This window comes from Ranitomeya variabilis, chromosome 4 (assembly GCF_051348905.1).
Source record: "Ranitomeya variabilis isolate aRanVar5 chromosome 4, aRanVar5.hap1, whole genome shotgun sequence".
Classification (NCBI taxonomy): Eukaryota; Metazoa; Chordata; class Amphibia; order Anura; family Dendrobatidae; genus Ranitomeya; species Ranitomeya variabilis.
The window spans coordinates 688,966,594-688,989,162 of NC_135235.1; the positions used below are offsets into that span (position 1 = coordinate 688,966,594).

General features: G+C 45.3%; 2 protein-coding genes across 4 annotated transcripts; one reads left to right on the plus strand and one right to left on the minus strand.

The window, feature by feature from the left end:
* Positions 1-1,295: 1,295 nt before the first annotated feature.
* Positions 1,296-3,690, minus strand: LOC143767704 (uncharacterized). The gene is made up of 2 exons (XM_077256212.1): positions 2,543-3,690; positions 1,296-2,417 (listed from the first exon to the last, which is right to left on the minus strand). Exons 1-2 carry the CDS (start codon positions 2,632-2,634, stop codon positions 1,478-1,480), a joined length of 1,032 nt encoding a protein of 343 aa, XP_077112327.1. The 5' UTR covers positions 2,635-3,690; the 3' UTR covers positions 1,296-1,477.
* A 2,994-nt stretch (positions 3,691-6,684) lies between these two features.
* Positions 6,685-22,123, plus strand: LOC143767695 (oocyte zinc finger protein XlCOF7.1-like). 3 transcript variants are annotated; one of them, XM_077256185.1, is made up of 6 exons: positions 6,685-6,822; positions 9,212-9,433; positions 9,754-9,877; positions 9,961-10,058; positions 10,257-10,347; positions 19,471-22,123. In XM_077256185.1, exons 1-6 carry the CDS (start codon positions 6,769-6,771, stop codon positions 20,463-20,465), a joined length of 1,584 nt encoding a protein of 527 aa, XP_077112300.1. In that variant the 5' UTR covers positions 6,685-6,768; the 3' UTR covers positions 20,466-22,123. The 3 variants fall into 3 exon arrangements, with proteins under 3 accessions (XP_077112300.1, XP_077112301.1, XP_077112302.1); XM_077256186.1 differs by lacking the exon at positions 6,685-6,822 and adding an exon at positions 7,419-7,749; XM_077256187.1 differs by lacking the exon at positions 6,685-6,822 and adding an exon at positions 7,510-7,561 and having other exon boundaries at positions 9,212-9,361; positions 9,491-9,877.
* The last annotated feature ends 446 nt before the right edge of the window (positions 22,124-22,569 follow it).

Here is a 22,569-nt window from a genome sequence, read left to right on the forward strand (position 1 = left end):
AGGAAAGACTGCGCATCCTGCAGCAGCAGTGGAAGGGAAGGCTGTGGATCCATCCCATCACAGCCCAACGCATGACCCGTGGTGTTTATTCCACACTTTACATTGAACTGAGGGAAAACCCTCAGAAGTTCTTCAACTATGTGAGGATGAAAGCAGAAAATTTTGAAATTTTATTGGGCCATGTGGAAGACTCTATACGGAGACGAGACACCCAGATGCGCTTCTCCATATCACCAGCAGAGCGTCTCATGGTGACTATTCGGTAAGTTGTTTTTTTTTTAAACGATTCTCATTCATCAGACTTATAACTGCAATGTTGTTTTTTGATGTTTTTATTAATTATTGTCTTTTCCTTTTGTTAACAGATTCCTTGCAACTGGAGAGTCATTTTCATCCCTACATTTTCAGTTTAGGCTTGGGATATCCACCATCTCAGGGATCATCAGAGATACCTGCCGGGCATTGTGGGAGTGCTTACAAGCGGAATACATTCCAGAGCCATCACAGGAGAGGTGGCTGGAGATTGCACAAAATTTTGAACAGATATGCCAGTTCCCAAATTGTGTCGGAGCAGTCGATGGGAAGCATATAAGGATCGTCAAACCTTCTGGCTCTGGGTCAGAATTTTACAACTATAAGAAGTACTTCTCAATTGTATTGATGGCCATAGACGACGCACACTGCAAGTTCATCGCTGTGGATATCGGTGCGTATGGACGCGCAAATGACTCACAGATTTGTAAACTTCACCAATGGGGCGTTGGTTGTATGGAGAGACATTTGACTTTCCGCCCCCTAGACCTCTCCCTGGAACCACCGGTCCACCGTTACCATTTGTTTGCGTTGGAGATGATGCCTTCCAGCTTTCCCCACATTTGCTGAAACCCTTTGGAAGTAGTGGACTGACCCAGAGGAAGAAAATATTTAATTACCGCTTAACCAGAGCACGAAGAGTAGTGGAATGTGCTTTTGGCATCCTAACTGCTAAATGGAGAATTCTACTAACTGCAATTAAACTGCAGACTGAAACTGGCGATGATGTGGTGAAGGCTTGCGTGGTACTTCACAATTTTATCAAAAGAACATGTTTCCCTGGAGGATAATGTGTCAGAAAGCACCTTGCGGGATTACCACAACACAACTTTTCGCAGTCCAGTAGCAGTCTCCAGAATGCGGGACAAGTTTGCAGACTACTTCATGTCTCCTCCAGGATCAGTTGACTGGCAGTACGAAATGGTGTAAAAAAATTTTTTAAAATTTTCACACTTGTAAAAATACCATTTTTTGGTTTGGTTACAAAACCTTTGTACTTTAAACTTACAGTATTGTATGTTTTGAACCGGTACCCTTTACACATTTTCTACTGTTACTATTGCCATAACCTTGGTGGTTTTAATACAGTTTTTTTTTTTAAAAAAAAGAGAAAGACAATAAAATTGTTTTTAAACCACAAAAAGTTTTATTTATGTACAAGTTTTTAAAGGTTCTCATAATTTGGGGTGGAGATAGTAGCGGAGGGGCTGACAGGGCGGGCCACGTCGATAGGGGGGGACACGACATCACGGGGAGGAACAGAAGTGGAATGGGTGGTGAAAACATGAGGTTGGGCAGGGAGTTGAGGTACAGATGTGGTTTGTGGGAGGTATGGTGAAGGTGTTGGTGGGATTGGGTACGGTGAAGTTAAAGGGGAAGAATGGAAAGGGGAAGGTAGGAACTGGGAAATACTGAGGGGGGAAGGAAGGTATGGCGAAGGAGTAGAAGTAGGATAGACGGGAGGAGGATGGACGGGAGGAGGATGGACGGGAGGATAGACGGCGACTTGAGAGGGGAAAGGTGTTGAAACATGAAGGGTGGGTGGAGGGGCTTGGGACATCGCCTGCACTAGAGCAGTGTGGCAGCCTTGCATCACATGCATCTGCAGGTCAGGAGTTAGATTTTCCATGTGCCTGAGGACTGACTGAAAAAAACAGTGTCTTGGTGACTGGTTTGCATCTGATTGCATCCTATCCAGACGACTGCTGAGTTCCAATATGCTTTTGTTAAGCATATTGTACCCAGCAGATGTTTGCTCACCCAAAAGCTTGATGGCATTCTGGAAGGCTGCATTCAGATGCAAAAACTCAGGCGCATAGCTCCTTTCCTGACCTCTCTGGCGCTGCCGTCCTGACCCCAAAGGTGGTCTAGATGTTGCGGCAGTGTCAGTGGGGTGGGGTAAAGGGAACTCTAACTCATCACCTGCAGCTTCAAGTGACGAAGTCCGCCCTGCTGCTCCAGCGCTGGTGAATGGGGCTGAGGGATCACACAAAAGGGAAGGTACAGATACAGAGGGGTCGACGTGGTCCCCGGTGGCGGACCCCTGAGAGATCGCTCCAGAGGGGTGCAACTCTGATGCAGGCTCCCGAGTGCTGCAGACAGTACTGTTAAAGAAGAAAAAAAAAAAACAATTATTATCTTGATATCGCAATTGCCATTGCTGCCAAGAAAAATTGAAGGTTACACATTTTAATAGTTTGACTGAAAACATGTGGTGTTGAATATTTACCTTCTGCTCAGCAGCGTCGACCGGAGGAACGACAGGGCTATGGCATATTTGTATCTGCTCCTGCGTCCTCTAGATCCAATCGGGGCCCACATCTCCTTGTTGAACTCCCTCTTGAAGCGATCCCTGAGTGACCGCCACCGCACGATAACCCTGTTACATTGGTCCCTTGGTCCCTAGTCCCTTGGTCCCTAGAATCTGCAAGTATAAAGAGAGTTCTAAGCTACTATACAAAAGGATAGATGCAGCTTTTCGGGACTTTATACTTACCTCTGTTTTCAAAACTTTGGGGGGCCTGCTTGCGTCTGTCTTGGTCCCTAGTCCCTTGGTACCTCGGTCCATAGAATCTGCAAGTATAAAGAGAGTTTAAAGCTACTATACTATGTATTGGTATGCCAAATTACATTCCTCCCCCCCCCTTAAAAATTTTTTAACCACACCTAAAAAAAAATAAAAATGGTAACTTGATATGCTTTGATGTACAAGCAATAAACCCTCCACCTCCTGTTTCCCCAAAAAATTTCTGGAAAGCAACACCAAAACTACTTCAATCTTGATATGCGCCATGCGCATGTTGGTAAACCTACCCCACCCCCTCCTCCAAACAGTTTCAACCTTTTAAAAAATTTTCCTCATTCAAAGTTAAAATACCAATACCCAAAAATGATAATTATGGTTACCCTAGTTACTATTTTCTATAACCAGAACATTTTCTAGACCAAAGGTTTGCATTCCGCATTTGTATATAGAACCTCAAACACCTTTATTGAATATAGACCAGTTTTACATTTATCTTGAAATCATACTACGGACAGTTTTGTGTAATTTTTATTACAATTTTTTTTTTTTTTTTCTTTTTTTTGGGTTGGAAAGTAGGAGCTACACTGCTCTTTATTTGAAATACCAGTACAGTATGTTAATGTATGAAAAAAAAATGCAGGACACACATCACTTAGCATTTATACACACCACACACGTCACAGCACAGCCATTCAAAATACCAGCACAGTATGAAAAATAAAAAACATGCAAGGCGGGCGGTCGGGCACACACATCACACGGCATTTATACACACACATGTCACAGCACAGCCATTCAAAATACCAGCACGGTATGAAAAATAAAAATAAACAAGGCGGGCACACACACACACACACCTACACACACACACACACACACACACGCTGGATGGCAGTACTCACATAGCACTGTCAGGCTGGGTCTTGATGGCTGCTAGCAGGGTCTCTCTCTTGCTGGCAGGATCTCTCTTGCTGGCAGGATCTCTCTTGCTGGCAGGATCTCTCTTGCTGGCAGGATCTCTCTTGCTGGCAGGATCTGTGTTCTCTCTTGATGGCACATTGAGGAATGAGGCCCACCTGTCCTGTTTATATAGTTTTGGGGTTGTCTGGGCAAACTATCTACTTTTTGGAGCATGCTCAGTTGAAAAAAACGGATTGGGGCGATGGATCCGCCAAATGACGGTTCGCGACGGATCCGTCGCCCATAGGCACCCATTCTATGAATTGACGGTCCGCGACGTAGACAAAAAATGTTACAATGTCCGTCAATGTCTAGACAACGTCCGCCTAATTTCGACGGATCCGTCGCATGGCGGATGGAACGGACGACCATCCGCCACAATCCGTCGCTAATGCAAGTCTATGGGGAAAATAACGGATCCGTCACAAAAAATGACGGATCCGTTATTTAATGAAAATGGCGGTTTTAGACTGACGCCAAACAACTGAAGTGTGAAAGAGGCCTTATAGGAACCTGACACATACAATGATACAGTCATCTCCCTGAACCCTTCATAGCATTACTGTATAATGTCCCAGCATTCCCAGCAGTGTCACCTCTCCAGTCAGCAGCTCAACCATTTTGTAGGCGAGTTCTAGAATCTTCTGGTTATTAATGCCTTCATGTATCAGGGGGTGAGGTGGAGGCCCTGTGATTGGTCTCAGGGGTCTTCCCCATCCCTCAGACACAGGGTCCTGACAGCGCTCACTAGAGGTCTTCTTCACTACTGTGTAATCCTGGTTATGGAGAGACACATTAATAAATCTCACTACAGACATTTCCAGAGTCCTCACCTCTCCAGTTCTGTCCGTTATTCCCATAGATAAGAATGATGTAATGTGAGGTCATCAGAATCTCTCACCTCTCCAGTAAGCCGGAAGAGGATCTCTAGGGTGAGGTGTAATATCCTCTCCGCCATCTTGTCTCTGTCCATATCCATCCTTGATGGGTAAATCAGGAAAATTCTCTTATATAGAAGATCTTCACTGAGAGGATCCGATATTGTAGAGACCAGAATGAGAAGATGAGCCGATGCAATATCATGAAAATCCTCTGTAATAATATAATTACTGGAGATAATAAGGGAAACATATGAGACGTATTACTTTACAACATTCTGCGTTTTCCCCGATCTATCTATCTATCTTTCTGTATGTGTAAACATTATTCTTTAATGGAGTATGTAAATGAAGAGGTTGGACAAGAAATGAAATCACAATTCTTTTTTTTGTTAAATAATAGATCTTTATTTAGCTTACAAAAACGCATACAAATCCGCATGAAAATCTGAATAAAAGTGCATCAAATCTGCGTGGATTTTTACCAGCGTTTTCTGTCAAGAGATGCAGAATCTGCGCAGAAAATTCCACAGGCAAATCTGCAACGTGTGCACATACCCTTAGGATCCAACAAACAGTATCTTACATTATGTAACCATCAGTATTTCTCTATATGTCGTCCCTCCGCCTGTTACCGCTGTTCTTCCTCCCCTTTTCTTTCCTTGCCTTTCCTGTTCCTTTTCTTCCCCTCCGGCCTCATAAATGTTTTATTTATAAGGTATTATATATGTACTGTAACCCCTTCCCCTCACATATCTTGTATAGACCAATCTTTTCATTTTCCTTTTGTCCCTTTCATTTTTCCCTTTTTGCAATTTTCCTTAATAAACCATATTTCCCCCTTCTCATCCTTAACCCTTTCCACCCTGTATTTTGCCTACTTCTTTCATCCCTTTATATTTCCCTTGTTTCCTGTTATTTGGTTCTTGTCTGTGTCTATATTACTGTGTATTTATAATCCGTCTCCTTTTTCTTTACCCCATTTATGTAAAAAATCCTTAATAAAAACTACTATAACATAGAAGGTGCCCGCTGTGCCCCAATGACGTGGTTGATCTGTGCGGTTTTGTTGCTTTTTTCTCTCGTCTTCTATGTGGAGCCCAATAAAAACGTAGGTAAAAAACTGCAGAAACTTTATTAAGTGCAGAATCAAAACTTTTCTGTACTACAAAAAGCACATTATAAACGCGGCTTCACATCTGCACCAAAAACGCATCAAATAAGGGGGAGAAGATTGTTATTGTGCAGTTTGGTGCGGATCCTGCAGAAAACAAAACACACAGTATTTCTGCAACGTGTGAACACGGCCGTACAGACACAACAAAGCCGGATGTCGTATAGTGACGTTACATAACGATGAGGAAGTTCTGGAGGCTCCGACTGTGAATGAAGGATCAAACAATAATCCCCAGGTCCCACACACGCTGGACCAGAGACCCCTGAAACCACCTGCCCCTCTCTAATCCCAACTGTCCCGGATACAGCGGACAGTCCGGAATTTGGGTCTACGTCCTGCAGTCTCAGGTGTCTGCTGAATTTCCCTCACTACCAGCGCCCCTCAGACAACTCCTGCCAGGGGAGAAAGAAATGGTAAATGGGCGTGGATTGGAGGGTGGCCAATATTTGCCGCTATGTAAGCCACATATTCTGTGCCTCTTTCTGTGCTTCAAAAGTTGGGAGGTGTGAAGTTACTTGGTGTAACCCTGATGGATGTGGACCCACTGCGCCACGGGCCGGGCTTACCCTTGAGGGGTGTAATTAGGTGTCCACCAGGTCTTCACAAGAACTACTGGTGGAGAGGACAGGCTGGACAGCCGGTAGACATAGGTACTACTCCAGGGTAGTCACCAGGACTGGAGCAGCTGATGGAAGAGTCACAGACACAAGTGTGAGGTACAACAGGCAACACAAACTGGACACAAGCAGAGGGAACTGCCTAGCAACCAACATTCAGCAGAGCGGTGGGTGGAGCTGCCTAATATAGGACCTGCCGGCACGGGATAGGCTGGGGACCTAATCTCTGAAGGACACAGCAGGGTTATATTCCTGTAGAGACCGGCCAATCCTGCCATAAGGCCAAATGGAAGCAACATGCTGAGAAGCCGTGTGGTGACCATAGTGAGTAGGGAGGCGCTGAGAGGGCAGGTGAGGTACCACAGTGACACCTGGTTAGGAGCCCACTCAGATGTTTCCCCCCTGAGCTGAGCCCCTCACTGCGCCTCAGAACAAATGTAATATTATCTTCACAACCGAGTGATAAAGAAATCAGTGACAGCTGTGGGATAAAAATGCCCATTACACCCTGAGATGACTTCCCTGGTGGGTACAGGGTCCGAAATGGGGTCACATTAGGGGGTTGTATGTTGTTCTGTGTACGGCATCAATGGTGGGAGAAGTGGAGATTCTCTTCTCACTGGGATCCCACTCCACTCGCTCCTCACACTCAGCAAGTGTCTGCACTGCGGCCTATATACCCGAAGCATCACACCCGGCTCTGCTCTGTGCGCAGCGTACACCATGTACTTCTGTTATATATACGGCTCCGCTCCGTACACCTCGTACACACACGGCTCCGCTACATCCACACTGTAAACCCCTCCTGACCCCACACATAAACTTCCCCTCATCCAGCACCATGACAACCAGCACAGCAGAGTCCTGCATACACTGAGGCCCCTGATCATGTGACCCCTGACTCCTCCCCTCCTGTGACCTCATCACAGGTCCTGTGCACACAGAGCAGCTGTATGTGGAGTGCGGCTCTGTGGGTGGAGGTCGGTGCTGGAGGCTCCATTATCCTCTATGTGGAGTGCGGCTCTGTGGGTGGAGGTCGGTGCTGGAGGCTCCATTATTCTCTATGTGGAGTGCGGCTCTGCGGGTGGAGGTCGGTGCTGGAGGCCCCATTATTCTCTATTTGGAGTGCGGCTCTGCGGGTGGAGGTCGGTGCTGGAGGCCCCATTATTCTCTATGTGGAGTGCGGCTCTGCGGGTGGAGGTCGGTGCTGGAGGCCCCATTATTCTCTATGTGGAGTGCGGCTCTGCGGGTGGAGGGTCCACACCAGAACTGTAGCAGGTAAAGACCCCAATACCCACAGGTGTCCCTTCTAATTGGGGGAAACTATCCCCTCTAATATTCCTCGGACAGTTCTGACAAACACGGAAAAGTGCCCCTTTATGGAGGTGACAGAAAGTCTGTTTAGTCCCTTTAGCTCCATAGTATCAGCTCTAATCCAATGGTGAGAGAGCGATTTACCCTGAAGGGTCACAGATTGTGGGGCTGTTATAGAAATGTTATATTTAGGGGGTTTGTGTTGTCTCCTTATAAGAATCACAATGGTTTTGTTCCTTTTCCGCAGATAGATACAAACGACCCAACTATGAAATACAGGAACCAAGGAAACCTGTATTACTCTCATAGTACCGGGCCCACACACAGTGGCATAACTTGAAACTCATGGGCCCCGATGCAAAAGCTTCAATGGGGTCCCCAAATATTTTAAATCTTTAATAGCAATAGTCTTTTTCTATAGGCCAAATGGACTTTGAGGGCCCCCTAGGCTCCAGGGCCCGGGTGCGATTGCAACCCTTGCACCTGTTGTAGTTATGCCCCTGCCCACGCAGTATTGTCGGGAAACCTTCATATAGACGGCCGGTGGGGATGGAGTCAGTGATGGACTCTGGACAAATATGTTTCTAGAGCCGTAGTAGAAGATGAAGATGTCGTCCTCATCATGAAGTAGTTATTTCTCCTGTCACGTGTAATGAATATCTCCTGCAGTATTACTAATGCCGATTCCAGGGTCGGTAAATGAGACAAGAATTAGCGTTATGGAAGATGAGTCTATGAGGAACGTATTCAGCTGCCGACTCCGAGGAAGAAACTGCTTGTTGTCTGTGGCCTAAATATATAGGTTTTATTAGTAGATACGATACGATACACTTTATTGATCCTGGAGGAAATTACGGTATTACTGCAGCAATACAAACATCAGTACATAAAATATTAGGACACGAATCTTGCACAAGTATACAAACATTACGTAACAAATGAATGTGGGTAGTTCCAGTATATACTGTAAGTCACTGTTAATTGACATTAGTACACCAGCAATCAGTCATTGTTGTCTACCACCCTTAGGAAATTATTATACATCCCCATAGCAGTAGGTACAAACGATTTCCTGAATTTCTCCTTCTTCCACCTTAGTAGATATCAGGGAAAAAACAGAATGTTGTAAACTAATAAAAATACCATTGGTGCTTGGGTCCCCGCCAGTCTCTGTATTTTCTCGTCATTCTTAATGAACTTGTAATTCCTACAGCTAATCAGCTGCCGAAGCAGTGAGTAACATAGCCAGAGATTGGGGGAATGGAGGAGATGTCTTAGTCAGCAATTCAGCTTATGTTCCAGTCCATACAAGACTAGAGAATACAAGATCTACACGTTCTATCTCCTTCCTTCCCTTATTATCTCCAGTAATTGTATTATTTCACAGGATTTGTATAATTTTACATCGACTCATCTTCTCATTCAGGTCTCTACAATATCGGATCCTCTCAGTGAAGATCTTCTATATAAGAGAATTTTTTTGACTTACCCATCAAGGATGGATATGGACAGAGACAAGATGGCGGAGAGGATATTACACCTCACCCTAGAGATCCTCTTCCGGCTTACTGGAGAGGTGAGAGATTCTGAGGATGTCACATTACATCATTCTTATCTATGGGAACAACAGATGGACAGAACTGGAGAGGTGAGGACTCTGGAAATGTCTGTAGTGAGATTTATTAATGTGTCTCTCCATAACCAGGATTACACAGTAGTGAAGAAGACCTCTAGTGAGCGCTGTCAGGACCCTGTGTCTGAGGGATGGGGAGGACCCCTGAGCCCATTCACAGAGCCTCCACCTCACCCCCTGATACATGAGGACATCAATGACCAGAAGATCCTAGACCTCATCTACAAGATGATTGAGCTGCTGACTGGAGAGATGACACTGCTGGGAATGCTGGGACATTATATAGTAACGCTATGATGGGATCGGGGGGATGACGGTATCATTGTATGTGTCAGGTTCCTATAAGGTGTCAGGATGTCGCTGTCTATTTCTCCATGGAGGAGTGGGAGTATTTAGAAGGACACAAAGATCTGTACAAGGTCGTCATGATGGAGGTTCCCCAGCTCCTCACATCACCAGGTAATAGGCAGGACTAAATACACACGGCCTATAATTATCTGTATGTAAAGAATGAATTCAGTCCCTGTATGTGTTTCCTCCAGATCTATCCAGTAAAAGGACAGCACACGAGAGATGTCCCCGTCCTCTTCTTCAACAGGACTGTAAACAAGAAGATCCCAATGCTCCTCAGGATCATCAGGTAGATGGAGAGAAGGTGTCATGAGATCTCCCCTATGATGTGTAGACGGCTGTGAAGGTCTTGTGCTCAGTCTTGTTTTATCCCCCAGTATTATATGATTTATACTTGTGTAATGAGAACGGTGGAGATGGCAGGATTAGAACTGATCATACATGTGACTTCTCCATCTGTCTGTGACTTTTACAATATTTGTTTCAGGGTGAAGATCTGACCCATATTAATACTACAGAGACATATGTGAGGTGTGATGAGCGATGTAAAGAGGAGAATCCTACATATGACTACCCAGGTGAGTAGTAACCACTAAATGCAGAGAAGTCATAGATTCTTCTCAGTCACCGGCTATGGCTGCTTTATCGGTGGTGTAGTCCGACGTATCACAATCGTGTGATCACCATTTTGCCTTAAGACCACAATATTCTCCATCCGAAAATGTTGAAATTACTTTGTGAAATTATGAAAGCCCCTGACCGTTATCTGCCCAGATCTGTAAACTACAAAGTCAAATGACAGCGTACGTAGAATATGCTGACAAGTTAGAAAATCACTTGAAGAAAATATGATGGGCTTGTAAGAGAAAGCAGAGGGTATTGATGCTGTTGGCTTCCTGGAACCCTGATATCTAATTGGATGAATCTACCTTCTCTCCCTTTTGTGCTGCTGAATGTGCTCATATGGTCCCTACAAGACCAGGTCCAGTCTTTCTGGCCAAACTTCACTTTTATGATCGACAGCATTAAGTGTGAATTTCTGTACAATAACAGCAGAGTTTTCCTTTATCCTTACTTTTCATATTATTTTAAAACCGGCTAAACAGAATTTCAATCAACTATTCAGAAACCATTACACTTGTCCCATGATAAATCTCTAAGCTGTGCATGGCTGATGGCTGTAATATACATTTATTAATGCCTGCAGGAGATGTGTTGGCATGGCTCGAGCCCTGGTTTCATGGATTCACTCCATGTCAAATTCTATTATGTTTTCAATCCTAAGGAATTCAGATTACTGCACAATCTCTCCTGAAACGGGGAGCACTAATACTTTCTCTACTCTTCTGTTCTGGTCAGAACTCTTTGTAGCTCTGTAACTCCCTGATAGTCTTTAGCAAAAGGTCTCCATTACCTCTTCCAAATGCCCGAAATCTAAATTTAAGACACTTCGGCTCTGCATTATTATACAACGTTATGTTTGACTATCTAATATTTCTTCATTTGATAGAAAATATTGGCCCTTACGATAGTTTAGATTGCCAAGAGTCAATGAACCCCAAAGAGGTTTCACCACTAGTTACTCATTTTTTACTGATGAAGATGGTTGAGTTTGATCATTCCAGTAGATGTGTTCTTGAATATGGTCACAGATTTTGACTACAGTAGTCTGTATTCTGATTTACGGTAACCACTTCCTGCAGCCAGTTTTGTGTTCCTAATCAGGCCCCATTTTTCAAATCTGTGTCAATTTATGTGATGATAACTTTGGAATTCTTCACGAAATATAAGCTCCAATTTTTTTGATTTTCACAAATGGTAATAGCAAAAAGATGAATCTTACAAATTATTTCCCAACTTCCCTTGAATCTGACAATACCTTATATACCGTTATACACTACTGTCTGAACACATGGCAGGGTTAAGAAGGGAAGGAACGCCTTTTAGCTGTTTGATTGCAGATCTTGCAGAAATAATTTGCAGACACAATGTATTGGAAGCGCTATTCGTGATCACCTGGCAGCTCAAAAGATGGCCAGTATGAACAGGCTTGGTGCTATCTACTCCATTTTCCTGATGCCAGGGATTGTCTTGCTCCCCACCCTTTAACCGCTCTACATTGATCTGGATTTACACAGAGACCCCTATGCTTGGCACTCATTGTTACCTGTTGTACTGTGGAGTGAGATGACAAGAAGAATAGTCATGTAGTAGGGTCACAACCAGGAAGGCAGAGAAAATACAAAATCAGAAGACTCAAGAATACTCTGTAAACAAGCAGGGATCACAACAGGAATCAAATAAACAAACCTGGAGCTGAGCACAGAGGACAGAAACAGAGGAGAACAAGGCTGTATGTGGCAGGTTCCAACAATATGCTTCAAGCTTCAGTAGAGTGTGGTGCTTTCCTATTGCCTGAAGTAGGTAGCAGATTACTCCAGCTGAACAGCACGCTAATCCATAAATCTAGACTGAATGGTATTACTGGTCCCAGGCACCATAATCTTAGTGGCTGGACAGAGCCTGTGCCTCCCAGAGCTTCGGGTTCCGATGTCTCCTTCATTAGCAGCAACACCTGCAAAATGAATAAGGCTGCACCTGGTGACAGAAGCAGATGTCGCAGGAGCAGATCCCAAAGGAGATGGGACACACCGTTTGCAAAAGCCCTAGTATGACAAAAGGGCAGAAAACTAGAGCAGTAGAAATCTTAATAAAGTGACTACATTCGGGAAATTATAACCCTCGGGGAATTAATTTATAGGAGTAGTGACTATTTTGATTCCACAGGCACTTTCTGGAAATTAGCACACAATGGATGTTGAATTGAAAATTGCAAATATACAATTTTGTTACCCAACACATACTGCCCAGATTGTGCTCCGGGAGGCACACACACCGTAAATTAAGTGGCCTCCTCTCACTATAGCAATGCCAAATATATGGAAGCTAAATGTGGTTTGGGCACACTGCAAGGCTCAGAATCAAGGGGGAGACTTGACTTTGAGAGAACAGTTATTGCTGGACTGGGTTATGGAAGCCATGTTGCTTTTTAAGAGCCTTTTAGCCACTAATAATGTGTAAACCTTAATTTCTCTAGTCACAGTCCACGACGGCATATTGAGGTTGCCTCTTTGCCCTGATGGGGGACAGGAAACACAGAGAGGTTAAAAGGCCCTCCCACTTGCCAGTGTCTTTCCTGTTCCCTATGGGGCAGGAAGAGGTCTCTGTGCTGTGGTGGCCGGCGACTGCAGTACCTTGACAGGCAGAGCCTGTATTGCCGGGCAGCAAGTGGTCACTACTCGCCTCCTCCAGGCTGCTCCCGTCATCCCCAGTTGGGTGACCTCTAGTGATGAGCGAATATACTCGTTGCTCGGGTGGTCTCTGAGTATTTGTGACTGCTCGGATATTTAGTTTTTGCTGATTCAGCTGCATGATTTACAGCTTGAGCCAGCCTGAGTACATGTGGGGGTTGCCTGTTGCTAGGGAATCCCCACATGTAATCAAGCTATCTATCAGCTGTAAATCATTCAGCTGCGGCAAAGAAAACGAAGTCTCAGAGCACAAACAAATACTCGGAGATCACCCGAGCGTGCTCAGGAAAACACGAGCAACGAGTATATTCGCTTTTCAATAGTGACCTCGGGACCCCCTCCTGGCCTTCCCGCGCTCCCAAGAGGGCAAAGCAGGCCAGAGATCCCGACCGGGGACCTCCCTGAGCTCCCCGGTCTTCTCCCCCTCCATACGTTTGGCTTGTTGTCCTGGAAGTGACGTCAGCACGCGTCACTTCCGGGACTTTGCGTTTCAGTGGTGCGCATCTGAACTTCCGGCCAGGAACAGCGCTTGGTGCTCGTGGACACCGCACCACCTGCACATGGACCCAGGAGGGGGAGGGGAAAACAACCCACGCTGGGGGGCAGGGGCCACAGAGTTAAGACTATCCTTTAGCATGGAAGGCAATTCATGCCCTGCGTCTGCAGAGCCCAGCGCTGCCCCTGCCACAGTAAGTGTATGCAGGGATGGGGTCCTCATTTAGAATAATTTAGGGGGTTCTTTTTGTCTGACACCTTTCTCCCTCTCGTTCCAGGGAGACAAGTCTACCCCCAAAGCCACTATTAGGAAAAAGTGTTCCATTTGTACTATAAAGCTACCTTCACTATGGGATAAAAAGCTCTGCCAGTCATGCATCGACAAAGTAGTCAGAGCAGAGCAACCCTCCCTTTTGGAAGAGATTCGCTGGCTGGTCAAGCAGGAGGTGCAGTCTTCCCTGGTGGCTTTTACCCCTCCACCTCCACCACCCCCTTCTCCAGGGAAGAAAAGGAAAATACAGGTTGAGGACTCTGAGTCTGAATCAGACCTATGCTACGCATCATCCTCTGGTAAATGGGAGGAACCCACGTCACCTAAGGCCTCTGAAGCCAGAAAATATCTCTTTTCCTCGGAGTGGGTTGAGGAGCTGGTATCTGCAGTACTCAGCACTATGGGGCTGGAAGAGGAATCAGAGCCTCAGTCCAATCAGGACCAGATGTTTGGTGGGCTAAAAACGGGAAAACATGTAGGGTTCCCGGTGCATGCTAATATACTTGTCATGCTTTGTCAGGAGTGGGATCTGCCGGAAAAATGCCTCAGCATCCCCTCAGAGATGAAACACAGATTCACCCTACAAGGTGATTCTGTTACATGGGATATTCTCAAAGTCAATGTACAGGTGGCCAAGGTTTCAAAAAGAACCGCACTCCCATTTGAAGATTCTTCGCAATTGAAGGATCCAATGGACAGAAAAATGGAGAGTCTCTTGAAGAAGTCCTGGGAGACATCTACGGTTGCTTTAAAAGCTAACATTGCTTCCACCTGCGTAGCTAGAACCCTCTCCCGCTGGTTAGAGGAACTAGAAACTTATATCCCAGGGTACCTCCAGGGGTGAACTGCTAGACTCACTGCCTAGCCTTCTCAGGGCTACTAGATTTTTAGGGTATGCTTTCATGGAATCCATCAGAGTTGCCGCTAGGTCACTTGTGCAGTCCAAGTCGGCTAGGAGAGTTCTCTGGCTCAAGATGTGGTTTGGTGACATCACCTCCAAAGCCAAATTATGTGCCATACCCTTTAAAGGATAATGTCTTTGGGCCTTTCCTAGACAAAATCCTAGAAAATGCCACCGATAAGAAAGAAAACCCTCCCGGAACAAAAAAATCTCTAAAAAATGTTTTTTTCATGCCTCACAGCCTCAAACCTCCCAGAGGGGGAAGGGAAAGTCCGGGAGGTGGAGTTATGCAAAAGGTGGGGGGAAGAATATTGTCATTCCCCAGCAGCAGCAGTCCCAACAAGAGAAACGATGACTTCGCCCTGGTGGGGCGGAGACTCTCAAGATATGTACATCAGTGGCAGAACATCACCAGTTGTCACTGGGTCCTCAATATCATCAAGGAGGGCCTATTAATAAAGTTCATCTCGTCCCTTCCCTTCCAACACCAAGAGATCAAACAGCTCTGCTAGTAGGTCTCAGAGACCTTGTAAGATCAGACGTGATCGCCCAGGTTCCAGAGTCGGAATGGGGTCTGGGCCACTACTCTCGACTGTTTCTGGTAGCCAAACCCTCAGGCGAAGCTCGTATCATTATAAATCTTAAGGGACTAAACCAACATATGATACCGCAGATTCAAGATGGAACCCTTAAGATCAGCCATTCCGTTGAGCAGGCCTAACTTCTTTATGTCGACGATTGACTTAAGACACCTACTTCCATATTCCAATCCACCCGAGACACAGAAAATATCTCAGGTTTGCGGTACAGGGAGGTTGGCAGGTGGAACACTATCAGTTCAACGTCCTTCTGTCTGGAATCTCCTCAGCACCAAGAATCTTCTCCAAGGTAATGGCAGAAGTAGTGTCCTTTATCTGGAGTCGAGGCATCTGTATAGCGCCTTACTTGGACGACTTGCTGATGGTAGCCTCCACCAAGACGGCCCTGGAATCTTATGTATCAAAGACCCTCGATATTTTAACATCTCTGGGGTGGATCCCGAACCTGAAAAAGTCTCAGCTATGGTCCTCCAAAACCAGGAAATTCCTGGGAGTACTCCTGACCTCTGCAAAATAGATGTCTTTCCTTCCAGAAGACCACCATCTGACCTTAATATCAAATGTCAAGAGGTTCAGAGACATGAGGTCCCCTACACTCTGAGAAAGCATGTCGGTCTTGGGCTCCATGACAGCCTGCATCCAATCGGTAGCCTGGGCTCAGGCCCACTTCAGAGTCCTTCAAGCTCATATTTTAGGGAACTGGAAGGGCCATCCCAGTACTCTAAACAGAAGGCTACACGCGCTGGGTCGAGTAAGAGCCTCCCTGGCATGGTGGATAAATTCCAGAAACCTCCACAGAAGTGTGAGCTGAACTCAGGTCCCGCTAACTACAATTACATCAGATGCCAGCAGGAGGGGCTGGGGAGCCATGATAAACAATATCCCATTCCAAGGACTCTGGGACCAGACCACAAGTGGGAAGTCTTCCAATTTCAGAGAGTTAAAAGCTGTAGCGGAAGCCCTTCTGGCAGCAGGTCACCTGATCGCTGGACAACACATCCGAATATATTCTGACAACATGACTGAAGTTGCTCATATCAAGCATCAAGACAGTACAAGGTTCAACAACCTAAAAAGTATTTCCACTCAAATATTCTGCTGGGCCGAAAAACACCTACTGTTGCTGACAGCAGTTCATTTGAAAGGCTCTTCCAACATCCAGGCAGACTTTCTGAGTCGCCAAGACATCCAGCCGGGGGAATGGAGCTCGAACAGTCGGAGCTTCAGAATACTGGCAGACAGGTGGGGCCTACCAGAAATAGATCTTTTTGCATCTTGCCAAAACAAGCAGGTGGAAGCCTTCTTCTCCCTAGACACCAGAGACCATTCCAGGGGAGTAGATGCTTTGGGACTTTCACTTGGCCTATGCGTTCCCACCAGTCCCGATTCTGGCAACGGTTCTACAGAAAATCCGAGAAGAACGGACCCCAACTATCTTGGTAGCCCCGTTATGGCCAAGAGAAAGTTGGTTCAACCTGACAATTGATCTACAGGTGGACGGCCCGGTCCAGTTTCCAGTAGAAAACAACCTCCTCTCACAGGAGCCCATTTATCACTTGGATCCTCAGAAGTGGAACCTAGCGGCTTGGTTACTGAGAGCCAAAGGGCTGTTAGACCCAGTAATTGCTACTCTACAATGGTCCAGAAAGCCAGTAACCAACGCTATCTACAATAAGGTCTGGAAAAAATGTTCATCCTTCTGCCTCATTAACCTACCGGATCCCCTTAGCCCAAATATGTCACAAATACTAGATTTTCTACAAAAGGGCTTAGAAATCCGCCTTAGGCCTAGCACTCTAAAGTCCAGGTCTCGGCTCTCAGTTCTGTTTTTGACCAGGATCTAGCTGGATCAAGAGGTTCATGATATCAGCCCTCAGAATGAACCCTAAGAGACAGTTGGTGGTTTCCTCATGGGATCTTAACTTGGTGCTACAAGGGCTCACATGTCCACCATTTGAACCTTTGTCTTCCTGTTCTCCTCAAAATCTTACTTACAAAACTGTTTTTCTCGTGGCTATAACCACAGCTAGGAGGGAGGGGAACTACAAGCCCTATCGATAAGGGAGACCTATTTGTCAATTAGAGATGATTCCATAGTCCTTCATCTCAACCCTTCTTTTCTTCCAAATGTAGTCTCTGAATTTCACCGTTCCCAGGAAATCATCCTACCATCTGTTAGGAGTCAAGTTTCCTCTGCTGCACAGGGGGAATCTTGATCCATCTCTGCTGCAGTCTCCCATTCTCCATCGGCCGCAGTGGAGCCTGCTCAGCGGAGACGTCGGTCCCAGCGTCTCACGGAGTCTGATTCAGTGAAAAGGGTTATTGCTGCCTCTCCAGGCTCTACTATTGTACCCTGCACTGATCTACGGCGAACAGGCTTTCCTGGGACTAAGTCCTGCTTTGCACATACTGAGCATGCCCAGGGTAAGATCTCTCACTGGAGATCAGGGGTCACATGTTCAGCTTCTGCAGCCAAGTCCATTGGTCCTTTCAGGAAGGTCCTATAGGTGCTAGGACTAAGTCCTGCTCTGCACACACTGAGCATGCCCAGGGCAAGATCTCTGTGGAGATCTAGGGTCACGTGCTCAGGTATGGCAATCTCTCATTGGTCCTCTTCTTTAAGGTCCTGTATGTGCTGCAGCTATTTAAGGCTCGCACGGCCGCACGGCCATGCGCTAGTATCTTCATATGTTACATGCTTTGCGCCATTGTGGTCATTTGTGTGAATGTGTTCAAGGACCCGGCTGAAATAAGCCCCTAGAATGCTGGCACCTCCGGCGAGGAGTTTGTGTGTGAGAGTATTCAGGGACCCGGCTGAAATAAGCCCCTAGAATGAATGACCACTGACTGCTCTCGTCTGGGTAGTTAGCCTGTGTCTCTGTGAGAGTTAACAGGGCACAGAGCTTTGCTTTCTCGGCCACTCTGTGAAGCTAACAGAGCTGGTTATTACCGCCATATTGCGCCGCTATCCACTTAGCAGCAGGATATTCCTGCACGGTGGATCCTTGGTTGCGAACGCACCAATCACCTCAATAAATATATTCGGTGCGTTCCGCAAACCCTAACACCATCTTTTTTCCAAAACCCAGTAAACTCGAAGGAGGAAAAATTCCATACTCTCGATGTCTGACGTATTGTTCTACATTACTTAGAGCAAACCAGCTCTTGCAGAATTGATCAGAATCTGTTTGTCCATCTGTCTGGTCAAAACAAGGGGAAAAAAGTGGCAAAAAGCACTATCTCTAATTGGATAAAAAGAGCTATAGCAGAAGCATATCTCGTTCAAAATAAATCACCCCCAGCTGGGGTCAAGGCCCACTCAACTAGGTTCACATCAGTCTCTGTGGCAGAAAGGCAAGGCGCATCTGCAGACCAGATCTGCAGGGCGGCGACATGGTCATCTCTACACACTTTCTCCAAGCATTATAGATTGGACGTATTGTCCAATAAAGATCTAGTCTTTGGCCGGAAACTACTCCAGGCCGTTGTCCCACCCTAGCGCCAAATTAGTTGATATTCCTCCGTATGCTGTCGTGGAAGGTGACTAGAGAAAATAGAATTAGACTTACCGGTAATTCGGTTTCTAGGAACCTTCCTCGAAGGCGCTAATTTCCTCCCTATATTCCTGTATAAAAATCTGGGATTCAGAAGGTAAATCGGTGCTATGGTTTTCAGTTATAAGTCAGTGGGAGGGCCTTTTAATCTCCCTGTGTTTCCTGTCCCCCATCAGGGCAAAGAGGCAACCTCCGTATGCCGCCGTGGAAGGTTCCTAGAAACCGAATTACCGGTAAGTCTAATTCTATTTTTTCCATTGACAGATGATGGACCTGAGTTGAGACTTGTTTTTTTGTTAATGAGTAGAAGTTTTGTTGGTAATATTTTTACCTACATAACCTATTTTGGTGGCTTTTTATTACATATTTGGGAGACAGAATGAACCAAACCATTGAATACCGCTCTACTGGTTCATCCTATGATGTTTTCTATTAGACTGTGAACTGTCATTGTCTCAGTGAATGATTTAATATTTTACATAACTTATCATTTTTACAAACAGTACAAGTAGAAATGTTAAAACATGAAAAATCAAGAATATTTTATTCAAACATAGGTTTTATTCTTAGGAGATGCCTGTACGAGGAGATCAGAGGGACAGCTGACATCGTCAATTTTTAAATCTGATGATCTTGAGATCCCACAGGATACGATTGAAGTGACTGCCATTACTCCAGATACACCATCATCTTTTCACAGCAAAAATCTGTCATTTGATCCTTTGAAACTGTTCCTGTCTTCTGATTCATTACCAACTACTAAGGAAAATCAAAGTCACAAAGTAAACCTTAAAAAACAAACTTCTCTGAAGGCAAGGAAGCCATTTTCACGTTCAGAATATGGAAATGGTTTTCCCCTCGAAAATTCTTTTCTTAAGATTCACACAGCAGGGAACAGATTTTCCTGTTCAGAATGTGGGAAATGTTTTAACCAGAAATCAACCTTGGTTAAGCACCAAAGAACTCACACAGGAGAGAAGCCATTTTCATGTTCAGAATGTGGGAAATGTTTTACACAGAAACAAAACTTTGTAAAGCACCACAGAACTCACACAGGGGAGAAGCCTTTTTCATGTTCAGAATGTGGGAAATGTTTTAACCAGAAATCACATTTTGTTATGCACCAGAGAATTCACACAGGGGAGAAGCCTTTTACATGTTTAGAATGCGGGAAATGGTTTATCCAGAAAATAAATTTGGTTATACACCAAAGAACTCACACAGGGGAGAAGCCTTTTTTCTGTTCAGAATGTGGGAAATGTTTTAACCAGAAATCACATTTTGTTATGCACCAGAGAATTCACACAGGGGAGAAGCCTTTTACATGTTTAGAATGCGGGAAATGGTTTAACCGGAAAACAAATTTGGTTATACACCAGAGAACTCACACGGGGGAGAAGCCTTTTTTCTGTTCAGAATGTGGGAAATGTTTTACAGATTCATCAAGACTTATCAGACATCAGAGAACTCACACAGGGGTGAAGCCTTTTTCATGTTTAGAATGTGGGAAATGTTTTAACCGGAAAACACATCTTGATAGACACCAGAAAACGCACAAAGCATAGAAGCCTTTTTCTTGTTCAGAATGTGGGAAATGTTTTGTGATGAAATCATCACTTCTTAGTCACCTGAGCAGTTACACAAGGTTGAAGCCTTTTTCATGTTAAGAATGTCAATGTTGTAGCTGAAAAAAAAATGCACCTCCTTAAAAGAGTTGTCGACTGGTAACCTCTTGTCATTCCTTATGTTTGACCTCATTAAAATAAAATCAGTCATTCTCACCATCCTTGCCAGCACTGTTCCCAGAGGTGTCGGAACTCGCGTTCCCAGGGCTCATGTGAGGTTGTTACATCACAAGAGCCCTGCACCCAATCAAGGCCAACTTCAGTGTTCCGCTTTCAGACATGTTGAACATCAACAGGAAGCCAGGGGTTTGGATGCTCTCCAATTTCCTTTTAATGTTTAATTTTTCTTTCAAAGTTGGTGACAGTGATACCATCGCTGATTGGGTGCAGGGCTCACATTACATAACAACCTCATATGTTCCCCAGGTGCCAACACCTCTGGAAGGGCAACTGTATGTGAGATTTGTATACCGTATTTTTCGGACTATAAGAAGCATCGGACTATAAGGTGCACCCAGGTTTTAGAGGTGGAAAATAGGTAAAAAAATATTTGAAGAAAAAAAAATGTGGTAAAATATTTAATAACATACTATTATATGTGGTGTTATTATGTATAATAGTATGTTATTATGTTGGAAGCTGCAGGACCAGTGTGGTGTCTGTGAAGTACTATATGAAGATGCTGGAGGGTGAGTATAAGAATGGGGGCACAGGGCTTATATTGAAAGCACCACTCCAGCACTGCAAAATAACACTGGAGTGTTGCTTTAAAATCCCATGGGAGAACTATAACTCCCAGCATGTCCTGCAGATCCTATGACATGCTGGTAGTTATAGTTCACCAAATTAGTGGCAGAGTGCTTTATTGTGTTTTGGAAAGACTAACCTCTTAATTGTGGCAGCCAGCCTGTGGTGAGGTAAAAGCATCCCATGACTGCACACAGAGCCCTCCCTCTTGTTGCCTTTCCACAGCACAGGTAATGGAAGCCAGCAGACTCTAGTGTTGGAGTCTGAAGGACCTGTGATGATGTCAAGAAGAGGGAGGGCTCTGTGCTGCCATGTGATGCTCCAGCCCGCCCACTCCTGACATCATCACAGGTCCTTCTTGTGCACAGCTCTCAGCGTCCAGCCCAGGCAGGTATGCAGCGATCTCCTCTCCCCCGGACCCTGCTGCTGCTGCCTCCTCCCCCGAACACACGGATCTCCCCAGCTGCTGCAGGAATCAGCGCTGGGGAAACCATGTGTGTTGCTGCTTAAGTGCAGTATTCATTTGCTGCTCCCGGCTCACCACTCAGCTGATAGGTGGGCTGGGAGTAGCTAATGAATATTCACTGCACTTAATCATCGGGACCACATGGTTTCCACAGCGCTGATTCTGGGCAGCGGGGACATTTTTCTGCCTCCTGAAGTGGGATAACAGTGCCTACTCCCTGTTGCCCCCCTCCTTACATGCTACATCCCTACCATAAGACGCACCCACACTTTCCTCCCAAATTTGGAGGAAAAAAAGTGTGTCTTATGGTCAGAAAAATACGGTAATTGTTTTTATTTTGACAGGATGAAACCTGAGGAATGAGAAGAGGAAATGCATATATATATATATATATATATATATACACTCACCGGCCACTTTATTAGGTACACCATGCTAGTAACGGGTTGGACCCACTTTTGCCTTCAGAACTGCCTCAATTCTTCGTGGCATAGATTCAACAAGGTGCTGGAAGCATTCCTCAGAGATTTTGGTCCATATTGACATGATGGCATCACACAGTTGCCGCAGATTTGTCGGCTGCACATCCCAAAGATGCTCCATACAAGGCAGGATGAATCCATGCTTTCATGTTGTTTACGCCAAATTCTGACCCTACCATCCGAATGTCGCAGCAGAAATCGAGACTCATCAGACCAAGCAACGTTTTTCCAATCTTCTACTGTCCAATTTCGATGAGCTTGTACAAATTGTAGCCTCAGTTTCCTGTTCTTAGCTGAAAGGAGTGGTACCCGGTGTGGTCTTCTGCTGCTGTAGCCCATCTGCCTCAAA

What these genes read in the sequence shown, in the direction of transcription:
- LOC143767704 (XM_077256212.1), bottom strand. Translation starts at nt 2,634, where the DNA reads ATGTGGGCCCCGATTGGATCTAGAGGACGCAGGAGCAGATACAAATAT. An exon ending in TCGACGCTGCTGAGCAGAAG is followed by an intron (nt 2,418 to 2,542) that starts GTAAATATTCAA and finishes CTTCTTTAACAG; the next exon opens with TACTGTCTGCAGCACTCGGG.
- LOC143767695 (XM_077256185.1), top strand. Translation starts at nt 6,769, where the DNA reads ATGCTGAGAAGCCGTGTGGTGACCATAGTGAGTAGGGAGGCGCTGAGA. An exon ending in CCAGCTCCTCACATCACCAG is followed by an intron (nt 9,878 to 9,960) that starts GTAATAGGCAGG and finishes TGTTTCCTCCAG; the next exon opens with ATCTATCCAGTAAAAGGACA. An exon ending in TCCTACATATGACTACCCAG is followed by an intron (nt 10,348 to 19,470) that starts GTGAGTAGTAAC and finishes TTTTATTCTTAG; the next exon opens with GAGATGCCTGTACGAGGAGA.